We start from the raw sequence: 21598 nt of genomic DNA, 5'->3' as shown, positions 1-21598 counted from the left end.
TTAATTGTTCCATTCGCAGCTACCTCACGGATTTATATGGCCCCAGCCATTGGACTTTAAATTTCCCAAGCTTAATCTCATTCCGCCCATTATACTTCAATACCTACTGGCCTAGACGAAATTCCATGCGCGGGATGTGCTTGTCATGCCAAAATTTTCATCTTTGTTGGGCAGCTTCAGTGGCCCATTGGGCCATCATTCTGCATTCATCCAACTTGCCTAACGCGTACAACCGCTCCCGCAGGCTTTCCATATCTCCTAGGCGATTCTCGATCGCGATCCTTAAACTCGAAACCATGAATTCTGCCGGCACAATGGCCTCTTGGCCATACATTAACTGAAAGGGTGTTTGGCCTGTGGTGACTTTGTAGGTGGTCTTGTATGCCCATAGTATCGACGGCAACTTCTCTTCCCAATCTTCCTATTCAACTCCGCGGGACTTATAGATCACCAACACCAATATTTTGTTACTAGCCTCCGCCTGCCGGTTGGCCCTCGGGTAGTACGAGCTTGACAAGGAATGAAAATCTTGAATTTCGTCGTGAGCAACTTGACCACATGATTCACAAAGTGCCCACCGCGATCACTCGTCAGTTGGATTAGGATGTCGTACCTTGTAATAATTTGTTCATAAATGAACTTGGTTGTACTCAAAGCTGAGTTATCCGGCAATGCTCACGCCTCAACCCACTTGGTAAGGTATTATGTCGCCACCACAATGTAACAACATCTCTGTGTTTTGCTGGCCTTCAAAGGTCCAATGAAATCTAGACCCCAGCGTTCAAACAACTCCTGGGCATGGGATGGATTGAGGGGCATAAAGTCCCACTTTAATGGTTTTCATGCCCTCTGGCACGTATCACAGCCCACCACCCATTCTCGTGCATCATTATACAGGGTGGGCCACCATAGTCCAGCCAGCAATACCTTGCGCGCAATAGTGTCTGGACCCATGTGACCTCCTATGGACCCTTTGTGTGCTTCTCGGATCCCTCTCGGAATCTCTTTTTCCATCACACACCTTCTAAGGACTTGGTCAGGTCCCATTTTATACAGCAACCCATTAATTAGCTGAAATGTCCTGCTTCTCAAGATCAGCTTCCTTCTCTCACTCAGTAACATTCTAGTTGGAAACCGAGAGGTAGACAAGTATTCCCCAATGTTCACATACCATGGCGGTAGTGCCGCAATTTGGAACAGATGTGCGTCAGGAAAATCATCATTGACTCCTTTCGGCGGCTCTCCCGACCTAATCCGGGACAACTGATCAGCAATCACATGACTCTTGCCTGGCCCTACAATTATTGTGAAAGTGAACTCTTGAAGGAGCCGTAACCACCTGCTTATTCTGCATTTGATAATGGGTTTATTTACCAAGTACATCAACGCCTAGTGATCCACATAGAAGGTGAAAGGCGTCGCCAACAAGTAGTGCCGAAAGTTTTGTACGACATAGACCATTTTGAAGGCTTCCCTCTCAGTGGTACTGTAATTCTTCTCAGCTTTCGACATCAACCGACTGGCAAAATAGATGGGATGATCCAACCCATGTCCCCCTTCCTGTGCTAGCGTAGCCCCAATGGCATAGTTCGAGGCATCCACGTGTACGTGGAATTCGTGGTCCCAGTTTGGATAGGCCAGAATGGGTGCAGCCACCAGTCTCCTCTTGAGTTCCTCAAATGCTTCCCCCCGTGTCGGTCCCCATATGTACGGTTCGCCCTTTCTTGTCAGTTTGTCCAGTGGGAATGAAAGTTGAGCGAAGTTCTTGATGAACTTCCGATAGTATCCTATATGTCCCAAGGACTTTACTCCCGTTACATCAATGGGCGACTCCATCTCCACAATTACTCGTACCTTATCCGGGTCAGTTTTCAATCCAACTTTACAAACAATATGGCCCAGCAACTTTCCTTGCAGTACCATAAATCTGCATTTCCTCGGATTCAAGGCCAGCCTGGCCCTCCGACATCTCTCCATGCATTCTCTCAGTGCCACCAAGTGAGTGTCTTCGCTACTAAAAATCGACCAATCATCCAAAAAGGCCTTAAAATTTCCCACAGACATCTTATCAAAGATGTGAAGGACTATCCTCTGAAATGTTGTTGGAGCATTGCACAAACCGAACGGCATCCGATTGTACGCATAGACTCCATCCTCCACCACAAAGGTGGTCTTCAACTTGTCCTCCTCAGCTATCGAAATCTAATTGTATCCGGAAAAGCCATCCAGAAATTAGTACATTTCATGGGTAGCCACCTCCTCCAAGATGTTGTCTGTGAAAGGTATAGGGAACGGATCCTTGATGGTGACTGTGTTGAGGCACCGAAAATCCACGCAGATGCGGATCTGGTTGGCCTCCTTCAATGAGATCACAATCGGCGAGACCCACTCACTTGTCTCCACCCGAAATATGATGTCGGCCTCCAACATCTGTTCAATCTCTTCGTTCACCTTGGCCGCATAGTTCTTATTCATTAGTACGACATCTTCTATATCGGCTGGGCTCCCAGGACCAATGGTATCCGATGGACGCACAATTCTATCGAGACCCCTTTCAGATCCTTGTAGGACCAAGCGAACATGTCCTTGTATTCCATGAAGATTTTGAATGCTGCAGCCTTCAGCACCAGGCTCCAATCGTCTCCTACCTAGATATTTCGAGGGGTGGCAGTGTCCCCTAAGTTCGTCTCCTTCACAATGGGGTCTTCGTACTGCATTGGTTTGTCCTTTGAAAACTCGTATGCCGGAACATCATTCATTTTGGCATCTCCCTCCTTATACTCCCTATATTCTGGCGGGAACTCATCTTTCTCGCCTGGCTCTTCTTCAATTTGCAGCATGTGACACGTAGGGTAGAATACTTCATAATCTTCCATCTGCCAGTGGAAAAGTCCATTCAATGAGCAGATGTCATCTTCCGAGCAGCCATCGAGTTCAAGCACTCCATTATTTGGTTCCATTTCGTCTTTGCCTTCGTAAGAATCCCACTCCCATCTGTTTGAGTCCTCTAAATCAGAGTCAAATGATGTAAGCTCCTCGCCGACGACCTGGGTCCTCAGATCAATAATGTACTTCTGCCCCCCTTTTTCCATGGAAAGGGTGTTCTTCTTCCAATTGTGGTTCACTTTTGGTGTGACCAGCCACCCTCTCTCTAAGATGGCATCATAGCCCTTCTTTTTAAGTGGGATTACCACAAAATCTAGTAGGAAGGGTTGTGTGCCAATGGTCACGGGATGGGCCATCAAGGTGTCGAGTGGCTTGATACCGTGCTGGTCTGCTCCCACCAAATTGAATGTGAGTGGCCATAGTGTTGGCTTCCCGAGCTTCTTCCATGTATCCTTTGGCAGCACATTTACCCCAGAACCTTCGTCCATGATGGTGTCCTTGAGGATAGCCCTGAGGATTCCCATTTCCACTACCGCAGGATGCCGACCACTATTTAAGGCCAACAACATTGGATCAGCCGAGGGACTGACTAGGACTTCCATCTAGGTCACACCTGAAGATGTGTGTGCGGTGCTTTGTACGGTACTGAGAATGGCGGTCCTCAGTTGTGGCATTGTGTCCAGAAGGTCCTTCACTCTTATCGGCACCTCCATCTGCAAGACTTGCCCAATTATGTTCTTTTTGGCTTCAATACGGGATGTACTCACCACCTCTTCTTTTTTCTGTCGTTCTGTCGTCATCTCCCACCCAGTGTCGGCCTTTGCCTCCCGTAATCTCTCCTTCTCCATACGGGGTCAGGATAAGTGGCCTTCTTGGTCTAAGCACGGGTGATTGCCAGTACTTCTTTATCACCAGTTTTCTCAATATTGAGAAGATTAACCCCTGGCTTGGGGCAATTTGTGTCGTCGTGGTCTCCAAGACCACACCATCTACACAAGTTCTGCGGTGTTTCCTCTTTCTGGCAATCCCGTGCAAAGTGTCCCCACTGGTTGCAAGCCTGACACTGAATCATCGGTCGTCCTTTGGCATCGTACTGCATTAGACTCCAATTATTGTTATTATTATAGTTGCCTCTTCCTCCCCTTTGGTTACCTTTGTAACCGCCAGATGATGTCATGGTGTTGGCTTGAGGCTGGGATGTGCCTATTGTAGCAGAGGGTGACGGCTGCTCCTGGGTGAAGAGCACCTGATTCCCCCATGTCTTCATGGTGTAGGGACATTCTTTGGTGGAGTGTCCCAACACTTGGCTAATGTCGCAGTAGGCCTTTTTAGGACAAGAGCCTTTTGTATGACCTTCCTCCTTACATTCCGCGCAACACACTTCCTCATTTTTGTTGGTGCTTCCCTTCATACTTTTGAATTCCTTCACCATGCAATGCATATCCTTCTGAAGGGCTTGCACTTTCTTGCTCAACCCCTCGTCGTTGCTACTACCGTCGGAGGAGTCCTCCTCCCCAGAGGATTTGTCTTTCTTCTTCTTGGATATCTTTCCTTCACTTTCTAGGTCCATTGCCCGGTTATAGGCATCTTCGTAGGAGGTGGGTGGTACAATTTTCATTTTCCTTCTGAGTGATGACTTCAAACCCTCCACAAACCACCTTTTCTTCAATCCATCATCGGGCTAGTTGTCCATTTTTCCCAGCAATTCCTTCAGGCGTCGACTATATGCTCGGATGGTCTCACTTTTCCGTTGCTTGGTACTTAGGATTGTTGGCGGCAATATTGTACACGGAAATAAAACTAGTTAATTAAGTTGTAATTGTGTTGGTTAGTTGGCAACCGAGGGATGGCAGTTGCGGTGCGACGGTTGGCGCTCGCACCCCCTCGGTATCTTTATATACTTCCAAATGTAACTTGTAACGGAAAACAATTATGAATGGAATAACATATCTAATACTTGTCTGATATCTATGGCATTATTCTGCATTACATACTTTATGCCTTAAGTATTCACTCGAGAGGGCAAACATTTGGCGCCGCTGTCTAGACGTACTTGGGAACGAAAGACGCGGATGGCGCATGGACACGATGGGCCTACCCGTTGGTGAGGTAAACCCAGAGGCCGACGACACTCGAATAGAACTTTACACAAGAGAAGACATCGCAATGAGAGAATTCTCAATTCTGCTTCGGTAGCCATCTAGACCTACGTCTGACGAGAGGCGACGGAGGTGGAAATCCCACCAAGTGCCATGTGGACAGCGTTGGAGGTGCGGGATGGCGCCAGACCAAGAAGGAATTGAACCTTGAATCTTCTATATTCAAATAAAAGTGTCATTGAGACGAGTTGTATCTGAGGAAATGTATTGTGAATTATGGAAATGTACGGCAATTAATGCCCAATCTATTGAATAAAGATAGGGAAAAAAAAACCAGAAACGGACGAGTGGGAGGTCGCGCAAAGGGCCTTGATTCTGGAGCAACAAGTAGAACGAAGGCGTAGGCTAAGGCAGCTTGCCGAGGGACGACCGACCGCAGGGTTGCTCGAAGGGAACCCAGGAGGTGTCACGGAGGTTGCGGAGGCAGAGATAGACGGAGAGAAGTACACTCTCTACACTGTCGTAGGGTTGCTCGAAGGGAACCTAGGAGTCACGGAGGGTGCCGAAGGCGATCTCTACAGTTCGCCTGAATACCACCACTGTAGGGTAAGAAGTCGTGAAGAGTTGGTGGAACAAACAAGGCGAAATCTAAACTTGATCGACGCTACCAGAGACCTACTAAAGAATTTGTCCATTTCGGAGGACAACCGGAGGGAGACGACCGAAGGTGACGGTACAGCCGATGGTGCCGAGGGAGCACAAGGATACCGTACGAGAGGCAATTTGTTCGGTTCGGGGTCAACAACCTTCTCCGGAGGACCCACGAGTGGAGGGTCAGGTGTAGGAGGCGGAGGCGGACCAGGTACAAGCACACAAGGCACCAGAGGAGCGAGACCAAGCGGTGGGATGGCTAGTAAACAGAAGTTGCCGAAGTTCAACGGTGAGGGGAAGGAAGATCCCGTCCGCCATTGTCGAACGTGTGAAACCATATGGTCAGCAAACGGTGTTACTGACCAAAACAAATGGGTAACGCAGTTCCCAGCCACGTTACGTGGAGTTGCCATAGATTGGTACTCCGATTTGGACAAGCAAATAGTGGCCACGTGGGCCAACCTACAGAAGGAGTTCACGGAGGAGTTTCGGTTGCTCCGTGATGACAATGAAATTGTAACGGAGATATACAGTACCAAACAAGGTACCAAGGAGATAGTACGGGCATACAGCAGGAGGCTGAAGGAATTGCTGGGAAAAATGGAGAGTCAACCAGCAGATGGGTTGAAAAAGCGATGGTTCGTGGAGGGACTAAAGCATTCCCTCCAAAAGAAGATGAAAATCGTTCCACCTACATCGTACGAAGATGCATACAATAGAGCGATGGATCTCGAGAGCGAGACCAAGACATTGAAGAAAAAGAAGAAGGATAGCTCGTCCGAGGAGGATGACTCGTCACAGGAAAGCAGTAGCGACAGCGAGGCTGGCAAAAGGGTGCAAGCACTCCAGAAAGACTTGGAGCGAATGAGGAGGGAGTTCAAAACTATGAGAAGCACCGGTCGAACTGAAGGGGACATATGGTGCATTGAGTGCAAAGAGGAGGGGCACACAAAGGGTACTTGCTCGAAGAAGGCATTTTGAGAGATTTGCCAAGTGATGGGACACTCCACCAAGGAGTGCCCTGAAAACCCGAAGTACGTAAATGAGCCAAGTGTTGTTCACGAAGCAGGCCACAATATCCGCACTAGCAGGTACGGCCCAGTAAACCAACACAACGGCATCGTCTGGAGGTTACCGGGACAACAGACGCGGTAGCGGAAGGAATAGCAACAATAACAATAACGAAAGCCGTATCTAGCATGACACCAAGGGCCGGCCAATTATCCAATGTAGGGCCTGTAATCAATGGGGGCACTTCGCCCGTGATTGCACGAAGGAAGCCACCCCTCAGCACCTCTGCCGATGGTGTGGGCCAAGCGACCATGAGGATGCAAATTGCCCACAGGCAGGGGTTAATCTCCTCAACATTGAGAAGGCTGAGAAGACTGGTGAGAAAGAAGTACTGGTGATCACCCACGCCCAGACGAAAAAAGCCACTTATCCCGACCCCCATACGAGAAGGAGAGATTACGGGAGGCAAAGGCCAATATTGAACGTGAGATGACGGCAGAACAACGGGACAACGAGGTGGCAAGTACATCATCCCGTACGGAAGCGGAAAATAACAACATTGGGCAAGTACTGCAGATGGAAGTACCTATAAGGGTAAAGGACCTTCTAGAAACAATGCCACAGTTAAGAACCACCATTTTTAGTTCCATACAAACCACTGCGCAGGCACCTTTGTGTGCCACACAGGCAGAAGTTTCGGTCAGCCCCTCGGCTGACCCAATGTTGTTGGCCTTAAATAGCGGTTGGCATCCTGCTGTAGTAGAGATGGGAATTCTTGGGGCTATCCTCAAAGACACCATCATGGACGGAGGTTCGGGGGTGAATGTACTGCTAGAGGATACGTGGAAGAAGCTGGGGAAGCCAACACTATGGCCACCCACGTTCAACTTGGTAGGTGCAGACCAGCACGGCATCAAGCCACTTGGCACCCTGATGGCCCAGCCGGTCACCATCGGCACGCAACCTTTCATACTAGATTTTGTGGTAATCCCACTCAAGAAGAAGGGGTACGACGCCATCTTAGGCAGAGGGTGGCTGGTTACAGCAAAGGTGAACCACGACTGGAAAAAAACACCCTTTCTATGGAGAAAGGGGGGCGGAAGTACACCATTGATCTGAGGACCCAGGTTGTTGACGAGGAACTGGCATTACCTTCGGAATCGGAGGGTGAAGGAAAAGGCTACCCGAGGGACGAAGGATGGGGCTACAGGGAGCCCAACGACGAAGGGATTCTCAAACTAGGAGAATGCTCCGAGGATGAGACAGGGTCATTGAACGGGCTCTTCCACTGGCAGATGGAGGATTATGAAATGTTCCAGAGCTACAGGGTCGAAGTAGAGGAACCAGAGCAAGTAACAGAGGAGGTGTACCTGCCAGAATACATAGAATATTGGAAGGGAGATGCCCCAAACCTCAGTGACGTAGATAATCCGAAGATCAATTGTGTCGGCAACGATTGGAACCTTGTGTGGAAGGCCGCAGCTTTCAAAATCTTTATTATTCTTCTTCTTCTTATGTACAAGAAGGAGACCGTGGTCCCTGTAGAATTTCTGGTTCCAGGTCTTCGGATGGCCATTGAAAATAGATTGGCCACATACGGTCGTATGGGTCCGTACGATAGTGGGTGTACGATCGAGAAAAAAAAAAGGAAGCCACGGTGGGACCACCGTGCGGTGGCAACACCGACGGTGGACACTACCGTACGGTGGTAACACCAACGGTGGACACCACCTTGCGGTGGACATCACTGCCACCAGAGACATGAATGCAACACCGCACAAACAAACACAGACACAGTCGTACGGTGGAGGGGTGTTGACTGCACGGGAAGGTGGTCGTACAATTGGAGGTGTCAGTGTTGTTGTTGACCGTACGAGGTTGTATGGCCGAGGTGCCATTGGGGACATTACGGTGGAAAAAAAACAAAAAAAAAACGACGACGACCAGATTGAAAAATTATTCGATGACATCTGGAGCCCCAGGGAGCGCACCCGGGGCGCTGCCCCCAAACCCCGCAAGGGGCGCTGCCCCAGACCCCGTGGGGGCGCTGCCTCTCGACCCCGCTGGGGGCACTGCCCCCAGACCCTAGTTTATTTTTGAGCTACAGTACACTTGTTGGAGTTGAATGGAGGGCATTAGAGATGTCACGGTAAGTGTTGTGGTTGTCTGTACTGTGAGACGAAAGCCTGAAGCTAAGCATTGTTGAGGGAAGGCATTGCAGGTTCGCGCAATTGTCTGACACCAAGGAGTTATTCAGTTCAGTTTTTAGCCTTTGGGGAGTGTGATGGAGGATTTTAGGTGTCTCCTAGCCTTTGTGCCAGCGGATTGTGGCCACCTCCAGGCAGGAATGGTACGCTTTGAGGAACTTGGAGTATGTCTCGGTTGGACGTGAGGTTGCCTTGGTGGATGCAGAGAGGGCTCGAGAGGAGCTGACCACCAGGTTGGTGGCAGTACTAGCGTGAGACATAGCTCAGCGTACCCAGTAGTTGGATGCCGGGAGGGTAGCGCGGGTGGCTATCGAGGACAAATTGGCTACTCCTCGTAGGGTGGCGGGGAATTGCACCACCCATTCCGGCCTGTCGGTCATGCCATTGGCCGACCAGATTGTTTCACATGTACGGGAATGCCATACCGGGTCTTCTTTCCCGTCTGCATTGAACTTAGGCAAATTTTGTCGATTCACCATCACATTCCTTGGCGGCGGCCCAATCTCCCTTCTGGAACTCGAACTTGACCCTCCAGGAACTCCTCCTCCAAAAGGTACTCCGTCGAGATTTGGTCCATTGGGTCCCACCAAGTTGCTCTAACTACCAGGGTGTGATGAGTCTGAACTGAACAAATTGCTTCTACTATCGTGACCTTGTGTCCTCCCAACACCTTCAGTCGCACTGGTAACCTTCGCCTCTCTGTTCTCGGTCTCTACCTCCTCTTCCCTCCTAGTCTCGACACCTCTATATGGCATGTATGACTCTACTGTACTTCCGTCACCAATCTCTTCCAATGTCAGGGAAAGGTCCCCCAACTGCTTTCTAGTGGTTTCTATTAGTATGGAAACTTGGCCCTCAACACCCGAGCCATCATTGCCAATTGTGCTTTCTTCAACAAGTTTCTTCAGTCGTCGCTGACGTTCTGCTTGTTGTTCTAACCTCAGCGTCCTTGCGGCTGCCTTGTGCGTGTCTTCTTCCTCCTTCGGCACACGGTTTCTATCCTTATTTAGCGTCACAGGCATCAATTCCTTCTTTCCGTGGGGTTGAAGGTTCGTCGACTGCTTTTGTCACATTCCTCCTCTCGTCGACTCCTTTCTTCAAATTGCTGCAAAATTTGTTGTTGACGGGTCTCGTGGTAGGTTTCTTCCCAGCGAGTTTGGAGAGCAAGGAATGCATGTGCCAACAAGCTAGGCAAGTTGTTCATCAATCGATTTACGTCCGGAGACTCCACACTGCGCTCTCAGGGACGTCCTTAGCCGTGGCCTCCCTCCGTACATAAGTTTCGATGGATGCCTATAGGATGCAGGTGAAATCCCTTGTTAGTGCTCCCTCTCCTTCAAACAACTCCATCGGCTCTTCCTCGGGATTGCTACTGGTCCCCTCGCTCACTGGTTGCCCCATTATCATCTTACCATGTAGTATGTTCCCATCATTCCAAGTTTAATTTGGCAACGGCGCCAAATGTTTTCCCCCGAAGGGTGTGTGTGTTCAACAGTGCATAACAGTACAGAAATGTAGGAAATATGACAGTATACAGCAATGCAAGTTAACAAAAGAACTCATATGCCTTTATTCATTAATGCCAAATGCCAATACATTCAAACATGACTTCCTTTGACAATATCTACACCTTGAAATAGGAAACCAAGTACATATATATAAGTGTTGGTGTAGGTTGTTTGGTGCCAACTGCCAACAAACATCACGTAACCACCGACCCTTAACACACGTAACGTTCTAATTACAATATGACATAATTACCCAACAACACAACCAATAAAAGGGGGGTTGTGTAATGTCCCTTTTTAGTTCCATTCCAACATCTTTGGAAACCCCCAACTTTCTTGGAGAACACCAACATTATTGGGAAAATAATCTGATAGTGGCAAAGAGTTTCAGGAGACGAGGAGAATAAAGGTATTGTCTATGTGCAAATCTGACATTTTGGGAGCACTCCACACTTCTTGGAGAAGTGTGTCATTTTGGGAGAGCACCAACTTGCACATAGATCAATTTCCTATGCACTCAAGATATTGATGATGGGTCAAAATTCATATTTTGGGCTATTTTATTATTTTTCATAACTTTGTTGGTTGTGCAAGAAATAATTAATTTTAAGTTATCTAAGATGGGGGGACTGTATTCAATGAATTATTTTATAAAGTGACTTTCTGGATTTAAAATTCAAAGTTAAATTAATAAAGTCAGTTAGGGGAAAAAGAGTGTTTTTTTGAAAAAAAAACAATGAAAATGGAAAAAGTGTTTTTTCAATAAACAAGCAATGAAATGGGTATATAAAGAGTTGAATGAGGAGAAAGTATTCTTGGCATTTTATTTCACAAATCCCAGTTTGGAGAGATAAAAATTTGGTTCATTCTTCAGCCAAACGATGAAAATCCTTTAGGCAATCAATTTCATGGATGAAAAACAACCTAATTGATCTAGTGGGATTCACCAATGCACATAATATTTGAAGATTGAGGACATTTGTGCTAGGTATTAAAATAATATTCTTCAATTTGTGCCCCATTGGTGAGGGAGTCAGAATTTATTTCTGATAATATTTGCAAGCAGATTTAATAGATTTATTTCCAGATGAGTATTGAGCAAACTATAATTATAGGCTTCAGCTTGTAGATTTTTTTTAAATCATTGAAGGTGTTTTAATGGCAATTTACCATATTCTTAAGTTTCCAAAACCATCGATTATAACTGTGTAGATTAGAAATTGTTGAAATTAATTTGAGAGGTTTATGTGGGAGCAGCCATACCATTTTGGCTGACCATACATTTGCAAAGATAGTGATAAAAGGGTAGTGATTACTTTAAGGGAGCAATTTTCATTTTAAAAGGCTCAAAGGCCTTCACAAGTCTGCCATTGTCTTGGGAGTATTTTGGAGGGTGCACAGGGTATATTAGAAGGTATCAATTCTGTTTTGGGAATCTTTGTCCAATGTTCCCATTCAATCCCCAAACCAAGTCATTATTATGCAGCGACTGTTTAGACAGAACGATGCTTACTATTAAGAAACCAAAACCAATATGCATGACAGCAATTGAATCTGTATCATTCATGTTGCTGGGCGAGTCAAGATAGTAGACTTTGATACACAGACTTCAGTATACAGAATTTATTGACCAGTGATCAAAGAGCCTTTGTGAATGCAGCGATTGATTAGTTTGTCAGAGATTAAGGAGTAAACTTGATCCATTAAGGTGATGAATGATATGGTTCAATATGTTTACTAACAATCCTTAATTAATGCATAAACAGCAATGGCAATGTATAATTTGCAGCCAACCTTTGTAAAGAAGAAAACGTGATCTCCTAAAAAGACAAGTCAGTAGTTCAAAACAAAAGGTGTTAACTAAAGGTGCGATCTTAATAATCATTCTAAGTGATGTGATTGTGTTTACTAAAGGATGCACCAAATTGCGTGACTTATACTAGAGACTAACATCTCTCAAAAGCTGTGATTTGTTTAATAAGAAGTGGTTTAGAGAATTAAGTGAAGCAATGCGATTATAAATCTAATTAAAAGTCAAAGCAATTAAAGGAAAGTCACAACCTTTATGTGAGAGGTTATATGAAAGGTATAAAAAGAAAGATGAGAATCATTTTGTAGAGGGCATGGAAGACTTGTTTTTATATATTGTAAATTCAGATTAACAGGTGCTCAAGAGAGCCATTGAGCAGCCAAGTGGAAGGTGGTATTCATCCACCATTTTGCAAGGCTAGGGACACATGGAGAAAGAGTCCAGTAATCAGGAACAGCATCAATCTATTGCATGTTTATAAGGCCTATATTCAGGAAAAGCAATCGGACTAATATCAGGACTACAGTCATATGTATATCAGATCATTATCTTGCAATGATCCAACTGATGCTTGGCAGACTTGTTTAAGCATTACATCAGCTATCAGTTTGGTGAAATCATTCATTATATCAGTAATTATTCTTTTATAAAGGAAGTTATGTTAATATATTCATCATATCGATACGTTCATCTGAGATTGTTCTTTAAACCAACATTTCTGGTAAAGTTATTCTTGAATGATCTTTCTCTTAATCCAATCAGAATCCTCAAACTATAACCATGGCTGGCCCGTTTGTGCAAACAAGTGACAAAACAATCTATTTAACAGTAGACAAAAAACCAAGTGTTCCTACAAGGGACATTACACTTTGTTGTCTATAAAGTCTACTGCTTCATATTAATTCAGCCTCCATAAGGAACCATGGAGATCTCTACATCAAATATTGAGTATTCAAAACAACATATATAGGGAGCAGATAATTATATTTTGCAGCAATATCACTCAGAAATTATAATAGCAGGCACATGACAGCTACAAAATCCATCAACAGTAGTTTGAAGAGTAAATTAATCTGGCATATATCAGCTGCTGGGACATCATCAATCATTTTGGGGATTCATTCCACTGTAATTTCAGTTTGTAAGTGTTTGATGAAATGTACACTTACAGCTGATTGACAAATGAAATCATAATTTCTGGATTTGAAATCAATTATTGGATTATTTAACAACTGTTTGTTAAAAGACTCATGTCTTAATTTGCATAACAAATGTTTTTGAATATTCCCATGTTTTGAAAGAAGAGTTGTAGCTATCTAATAAAAAATGTATAATGGTTTTCAATGACCCATCAACTGTTTAATGAAATGCCTGTAAGCTAAAGCTTGATAAAACTTGCAAATTGTTAAAATTTTTGGTAGAGATGGTACAAGTTGGCATTAGAAACGGAGCACTTAAATGTTATCAACAAACCTGTATTGAATTTGTAGAATCGGCTTGAAATAATGGGGAGAATATTTTAGGAGTTGATGTCATCAAGGAGAAAAATTGAAATCTCAACCCATCTAGAGACCCAGGTCTATATTAAGGACTCTGGAGTTTTCACTATAGGAACAAATCACAAACATTGATTCAATGAAAATTCCTTCATGTAGGCAACACTTCACTGCCGAAATTGACATGCACAAATTTTATGGTTCATACCCTCTCACATGGGTGGCTCAAATGAAGCAATTCATTGACATAAAGGAGATGCCTGACTCTCAATGTGTACGTATATTATCTCTCTATTTGGAATCTTAGTATTAAGTATGGTCTAAATGGTTTAAAGAGCAGAACAGAGGGATCACTCAGTAAATATCTTTAGAATTAGTCAAGCACTATGATTATACCATAGCACAATAGCAGATTACATACAATAGTCTGACTTGTATCAAATAAAGGATTTTCAGATTTGCATAAGCTTGATTTATTTGTAGGACGTTGCAAGAATACCATTCATCACATGTAAGGCTCATCGATCCCCATAATGTAAATGATGCTATAATTAGATCCCACAGGTTGGAGGAAAAATAGCTTGCAGGTAAGAGAATCATTTACAAGTTTTAAAGATCTTAGCATTTATCCATTTTCCATTCAAACAGTAACTCCATTGATACAGATATCCTAACAAATTTAATACAAAAGAGCCAAGGGTTTATGCATTGATTTTTATAACAAATACAGTTGACAGCATAAATGTGCAGAAAAGATGTGATTCTACATTAACAGAAAACAGGCCATGGAGGAGCTAGCATCAAAATATGAAGACAAGCAAGAGGAGAAATACATTTGCAACCAATTATCTCATCATGGCTTATCTAATATTACTTCACTTTCAATACTATCTCCAGTATGTCTACAATCCTAAGTTCTGGTAAAAGAAGAGCATATGCAGCATCAACAGCAAGTTCTTTCAACTCTTAAAGAAAATTTGGCCATGGCACAATACAGAATGAAACAGTAGACAGATCAACATTGAAGTGAAAGGCAGTTTGACATAGGTGGTTGGATGTTTCTGAAGCTGCAACCATACAAGCAACAAAAGGACAACAGCCTAGCACCCAAATACTATGGCCCTTTCAAAGTGCTTGAGTGAATTGGAAGTTTAGCCTAAAAATTAGAGCTGCCAGTTTCCATACGTATACATCCAATATTCCATTTGTCTTGTTTGAAGAAGGTAATTAGAGATAAAATTTGAATTCAGCCAGACTTCCAAAGTTAGATGCAGGAGGATCAATTTTCGAACCAAAGGCAATCATTCAGACAAGTAAGCCCCTGCAGAGTTGGATAATCACAGAATATCTCATCAAATGGAAAAACTTAACACTTTTAGATGTTAGTTGGCAAGATGGGGGACTCATTAAGAAGTTCCCACATCTGAGTGTTGAGGGTAATAGTTCTATGAAGAGGGGGAGCATGTAATGCCCTTAACCCATTGGTTGCATTAAGATATTGGATGGCCAACTTGGGCATACATCATGATTGACTTAATCATATATTAGTTCCTAGATTTACTATTTATTGTGGCCGCCATCAGCCTCGTTGGGATTAGGGGATTACCATATCTAAAGTTGCTATATATAGGAGGTAGTGAGTGGCTGTTTATCATCATGTTATTAATTAAAAAAATTGTTCTTGTTGTACTTTTGGAGATTGGCCATTGGAGTGGCTTAGTTTAATAATCAATTGTCTGCTTTTCTTTTGTTCTTTTTGTGCAGATCTGCTCTTGTATGTGCATTTATTCTGCTACTCTGCTTTGTGAAAAAATAAGTTAATTACAACAACACAATATTTTTTATTACTGACTGATTTTTTCGGTCATTCAATGAAGGAGACCATTCAAAATGATTGTTCAGTCAGGAAACAAGATGGTTCATGTATGTTTAGGCTGCATGATGTCTATTATTTTAATTGTTTTGAACCTTTTTGACTTGTAGACAAAATAATTTATATTTGTAAAAACAATATATACACTTGTGTCTCCTAAATAATGTGAAAGTTTGTTCAGATGTCAATGTTTGATCACCAGAGTATAAAGAGCTCTCCCGTGGCTTCCATTTCCTCTGAAACATCTGTGCTTGTTGAATGTGCAGGACATCTATAGACCAATCCCAGACGAAATTTGCATAGCTCTAAAACGGAAACAAAAAGCTTTTTATGGGCTGAAAACCAAAGAAAAAATACTTATGTGTATGCAATTATTGAACTGCAAACTTCTCTGTCGAATTTTCAATTCAAATTATCAGATTTTGTGGTATCAAATCGTCTGAGCAGATAGTTTGCTCCTTTGAAAAAAAATTGTGCTCTTAAATTAGACACTTATATATTTGGCTCTAGTGAAATGATATTTATTTCACTTGCATTGAGTGTCTTGCTTCTCATTCACATTTTGTACTTTCAGGTCTTTTTGATCAGATAATTCACACAAGTGACAAAGTGGATACGAAGGCTCTTTTTGAAGATCTCTATCCAAAGGTTTTGAAACTTAACATGTAATTTCAGCGTACAACTTGTTAAATGTCACTTGTTAACGGATGGAAATTATACATATTTTTAATTAATTATCAGGTAATGGTGGGCATTCCTTTGCTGGATCGAACAAGCCTTGCTACATCATTCCTGCATCTGGTCACAGGCAATGAAGCTACATGCTACAGATACATCTGGTCTGAGGTTGTTTACCTCCCTAAAACTATTTATTTCTCAGCAATAACTTGATATCTTTTCATTTTCCTTTTTTCTCTAAAACTACTAAGTTTCATTACTGCTGGCTACTTGTGTTTTAGGTATTTGCAGCAGATATGTTTGTCTCAAAGTTTGAAGGTGATATTTTGAATAGCTCTCTGGGAATGCAATACAGAAATAAGGTTTGTTGTTCCATGTGCAGTTTCTAATACTACATATTCGTTAAATGCTTGAGTCAGTTTGAGCAAAAGCTTGAGCACTTGTTTATCTTTGTTCCTGCACATCTTGGACTATTCACAAAATTTCATTTTCTGGCTTTGCTAAGCAGTCTTGGAACATGCTTCGAGATGCATTTCTTATTAATTATTAAAATATTTTTTCGTTGATTTGGATTGTGTATAAGAATTATGAATTTCATCTAATGAATATTCATATCAAACTCTTAACAATGGCAATTGGGACTGTGCTTCATTTAATCAAAAGGACTGTTTTTGGAGTAAAGACCTATGCTTTGATATCATCATCCTGAGATTGGTAGCATGGTTGTTGGAAGTGGAACCTAAAAAGTCACCTCAACCACTAGAGATTTACCATATCCAGTAAAAGGATGCCATAGGAAAGTTTAATGAGCAAAATTAATAGGGGCTTATATAAAAATTTAAGATACTATAAATTAACCTTGGTGCTAAAGCCTACTGTGGTATGCCAGTTATAGGGAATTTGAGCATAAGATTCATAAACTATATTAGCTAACCACAAAAACTAACAGGCTATGAAGGAAATCCCAATACATGCAATAGAAGAAGGAAAAGCAAGATTTCAACATAAACATGCAAACCATATGAAGAAAACTCCTTCCTTGATCTCCATTGTTCTCCTTTCTCCTCCAAATAGCGGATTTATGTGGATCTCACCTACAAGTGCAAAAGCATGAAGCAAGATTGATTTTGATAGCGCGAGGATAGTAGAAGCGTGGTTGATCGATCGATTCATTGAAGAAAATCATCCAATTTATAGACAAATTGGAGAGAGGACAAGATTAGCATGAAGAGATTTGAAAGGAAATTCAAATCAAGAATGGAAAAATTATGACAAATGTATGACAATTTGCTATGCAAGGTGTATAACAAATTATGACAAATTATGACAAGATTGAAATGCCATTCCCATGACAAAAGGGAAGAGAGAAAATAGCTTCCATGATTGCAACAAATGGAAGCATAAACATAGGAGAAAATGAGGGAATGAATTTAGAGGAAATATTAGAAAAATTAAAGAAAATAGGAGAAATAGAAATTAGGTGAATTAATTAATAGGTTTTCATCCATTAATTAATTCATGAAAGAGACCTAGGACTAAATAAATAGATTTATTTAACCCATAAAGAAGAAGAAAAGGATTAAATGAACAAATCATAAAACCCTAGAAATAAGAGGACAAGGAATTAGGTCAAGACAATAAGAAATTAATGTAGGTTCGATCATGATTCTGATTGACAAAGGACCAATGTTGATAAATGATTGAGATTGGTTGACAAAAATCAATGACAAATTGACCAAGATTGACAAGGAGATCAAATTGATAGGCACCAATTGACGAGGAACAATGACTAATCGATCCAAATTGACATGATTGAAAAAGACAAGGATCGATGATGAATCGATCGCAAAATGACAAGATTGACAAGGACAAGGATCGATGACGAATCGATCACAAAATGACGAGATTGACAAGGACAAGGATCGATGACGAATCGATCGCAAAATGACGAGATTGACAAGTTGATCATCGCAAATCAAGAGGACAAAACCCTAATTCTATCATCGATTAGGATTGACGAAGTCCAAAATGATGATAAATGAGCACGCACCATGATGCGACAGGATAAGATCAACCAAAATCATGACTGAAGATTGCTATCGACAAGACCTAATTCGAAAGCGAGAAAAATGAGGAATGCAGAAGGACTCGATGCTCGCAAATGATAAAGACCAAGTGCACAACATAGAAGAAATTTTAATGCGATGCAAGAACCCTAAAATAAGGCAATGCGCAAATGTTAAAGTATGACTCCACAAGCGTTGACCATTTTTAGACGTCTACAATTACTTTTCATAGAATCCATATGACAAAGTAACATAAAAAGGATAGAGAAGTTACATAGTATATTGGCCTTGAACTCGTGGTTTACTTTCCTCCACACTATATAGTCATGTGCTTATCATTAGCGCTTTCCTTGCTCAAGCTAAAGTCGAAATACTTGGTATACTATTAATACTTACATTAGCATTGCATAGAATGATATAAGAATCCCATTACCATCACCTGGATAATAATAATAATCCTTTTAGGTTGCATAGAATGATATAAGAATCCCATTACCATCACCTGGATAATAATGATAATCCTAGGCTTTATTCTATAGGGGTTGACCCTTACTTCTGATGCATATGAGAACGTATATTTTTGTTGATGACACTAAGTTTGAAGTTAAAAGATCTCTACGTAAATCATAACATTAATAGCTTTTGCTATCATAAGTTTCTTTTTTGGCATGGCATGGAACGTCCTATTTGTTGATGTTATCGATGATGGGTAAATATCTATCTCATATAATAATGCCAGTGGAAGCCAATCAGTTATGGATTGAGGTAGGTTGGAGGTGTTACACCTGTTTTGGAGGTCATCAGGCCCATCATTATTATAGTATAGTCACAAGTATGAGAGCATGTAGACTCATTTTGGAAGGGGTATAGTCTTAATGGTGTCAGATGCAGAAACCTGAGATTAACCAATTTTGCTGATGTACATGTCTTAAAATTAGCTTCATGTTTATATATTCAATGCCATTACAAATGAATACATTGACTTTGGAGGATGCAATCAATCGCATGTGATTTATCCAGGGTTGTCCCAAGAGTAAATTGTAAATGGAGGACCATTCATTTCATTCATATTCTTGGGACAAAATTCAATCGGGATCCAAATTCATTCCAGTTATTTTTTTTACTCTTTATGATTTATCGAGTCTGTGGCAGTGTAGTTGTGTATGTTTGAGGTCATTTTTCGAATATCCTGGAGTTTCAGAAGCACCAAGGAGGGATGTTGGCTCCATCATCATTAAGAACCTTTCTAACTTGGATACATGATACATCGTTAATGGGGATATTGAGAAAGAGAGGTGCCTTGTTGGCTCTAAAGAGCTTTTTCCATTGACCATGTCGTCAATTAGGAAAAATCTATTGTATTTGTGATATTAGTCTTTCGGATCACTTTAATGTCAAATTATTGGGTGCAAAGCTCAACACTAAACCTGAAAAACACTTCATTGAGCACGAGTGCAAATCAATACCGTAGGTTCATCTTCATTTACTATTGATGAAAAATCTACCCAAACAACTTATGATCCATGTCTTAACCGCTCCTCTGACAATTGGAGAGTAGTTTCTTTCATGCAGGTATCATTCTCGTTTTGAGCTGCATGCTTTATTACAGAAATTTTGCTGAGGGAAGAAAATACCAAAGCCTGATACACAGCTTGTATTCTGTTTCACCTAATTGATTTGAGTCCTACCAACCACCCTAAAAGGAAGACAGAAAACGAAGCGCTTATTAAAGGTGGGTTTTTTATGATCCATGTCTTTCCCGCTCCTATGACAATTGGAGAGTAGTTTCTTTCATGCAGGTATCATTCTCGTTTTGAGCTGCATGCTTTATTACAGAAATTTTGCTGAGGGAAGAAAATACCAAAGCCTGATACACAGCTTGTATTTTGTTTCACCTAATTGATTTGAGTCCTACCAACCACCCTAAAAGGAAGACAGAAAACGAAGCGCTTATTAAAGGTGGGTTTTTGAAAGGGTTCAAACTCTTTTACAATATTTGGATTTTTAAATTTAATCATTTAATATAAATTGAAATTCCAATTCTTAACTGCCAATTACCAGAGAAAGAAGTTCAGAATAATCCATAAAAGACACCAGAGAGATTTCTCCAAATTGTTTGTGGTGTTGAGTTTTTCCTGCTTATGTATCATTGCCTCCCTAGTTTGAAGTGTTGTTTTTTTTTGTTGGCTTGATCAGAGGAACAGGAAGGACATAAATATGGGAAAAAACCTTTGATGCACCCTGCAATTGTTCTAAAAATAAATTTTATTATAATATCATTGTTTGGCTATACTTTTCCACCTGTCATTCTACTCGAAATTTCTAGTTTGCTTTTCTAGATAAGACAGTGGGTGCTTCTTCTCTTTTGTTATGAATTATAAAATCCGTTCACATCATTATGGCCTTTAATTTCTTTCCCTTGATGGTAGCAAAGAGACGGTGAATTTAGGCCATTTTTCAAAAAATTATATTACATGCTAACATGTGAATGATGCTTCTATAATGGATTTTTGTATGATTGTACCTTGAGGTCTATGCAGACATATTGAGTTACCTAAATGATCAGAAACAAACCTAAATCAACAATTTAATTGCAGGTATTAGCTCCTGGAGCAACCAAAGATGCATTTGCCATCCTTCATGACTTCCTAGGACGAGAACCTTCGAAGGAAGCATTCATGAGAAGGAGCACGTCATAAAGTAGATAGAGTTGGACTTTCAGCTGTCGATTCACTATGGTGGAGCTGCTTGTGTTTTGTAATTCAGAATCCACATGAATGTTCCTATCTGTTAATTTTATTTTAGAGCATTTGAAATTCACCCAAATGCCTTCTGAAAATGACAGAATTTAGTAGATGCTTGTCTTTACCGATATTTTCAATCAATACTACAGTTGAGTATTGTTTTAGAAATATTTGTACGTTTATTGTATTTGTTTGAGAAGTAAATCATAGGCAAATTAAAACTGTGGCTGCAAACTCATAATGTACTTGTGCAATGGTTTCAATTCATAAATTTAATAAGTTATATTGCTCGTTTAAAAATTATTGAATTACTTACAGCAATATAATAAACCCAAAGTTTAAGTGTGGTTTATATAAATATTGAAAGATTAATTAAAAAAATAAGCAAATGCATTTGAGAGCCTGGATTTGACTATGTAGACATTTCATCAATGAAATGTTAATTAAAAAATAGGCAAATTAAAACTGTGGCTGCAAACTCATAATGTACTTGTGCAATGGTTTCAATTCATAAATTTAATAAGTTATATTGCTCGTTTAAAAATTATTGAATTACTTACAGCAATATA

At 41.5% G+C, this 21598-nt stretch overlaps 1 protein-coding gene across 2 annotated transcripts in view; it reads left to right on the top strand.

The window, feature by feature from the left end:
• LOC131071469 (probable thimet oligopeptidase) overlaps positions 1-21329 on the top strand; it is a 296968-nt gene extending 275639 nt beyond the window's left edge. For both annotated transcript variants that reach the window (XM_058007329.2, XM_058007328.2), the window contains 5 exons: positions 15808-15904; positions 16116-16189; positions 16283-16387; positions 16501-16581; positions 20883-21329. In XM_058007329.2, the coding sequence (XP_057863312.2) occupies positions 15808-15904; positions 16116-16189; positions 16283-16387; positions 16501-16581; positions 20883-20984 (459 nt within the window). In that variant the 3' untranslated portion in view covers positions 20985-21329. The remainder of the gene's footprint in view (positions 1-15807; positions 15905-16115; positions 16190-16282; positions 16388-16500; positions 16582-20882) is intronic.
• The last annotated feature ends 269 nt before the right edge of the window (positions 21330-21598 follow it).

Source organism: Cryptomeria japonica, chromosome 6, assembly GCF_030272615.1.
Source record: "Cryptomeria japonica chromosome 6, Sugi_1.0, whole genome shotgun sequence".
NCBI classification, from domain to species: domain Eukaryota; kingdom Viridiplantae; phylum Streptophyta; class Pinopsida; order Cupressales; family Cupressaceae; genus Cryptomeria; species Cryptomeria japonica.
The sequence above is the reverse complement of the archived record's forward strand: the minus strand, read 5'-3'. Positions and strand labels throughout refer to the sequence as shown.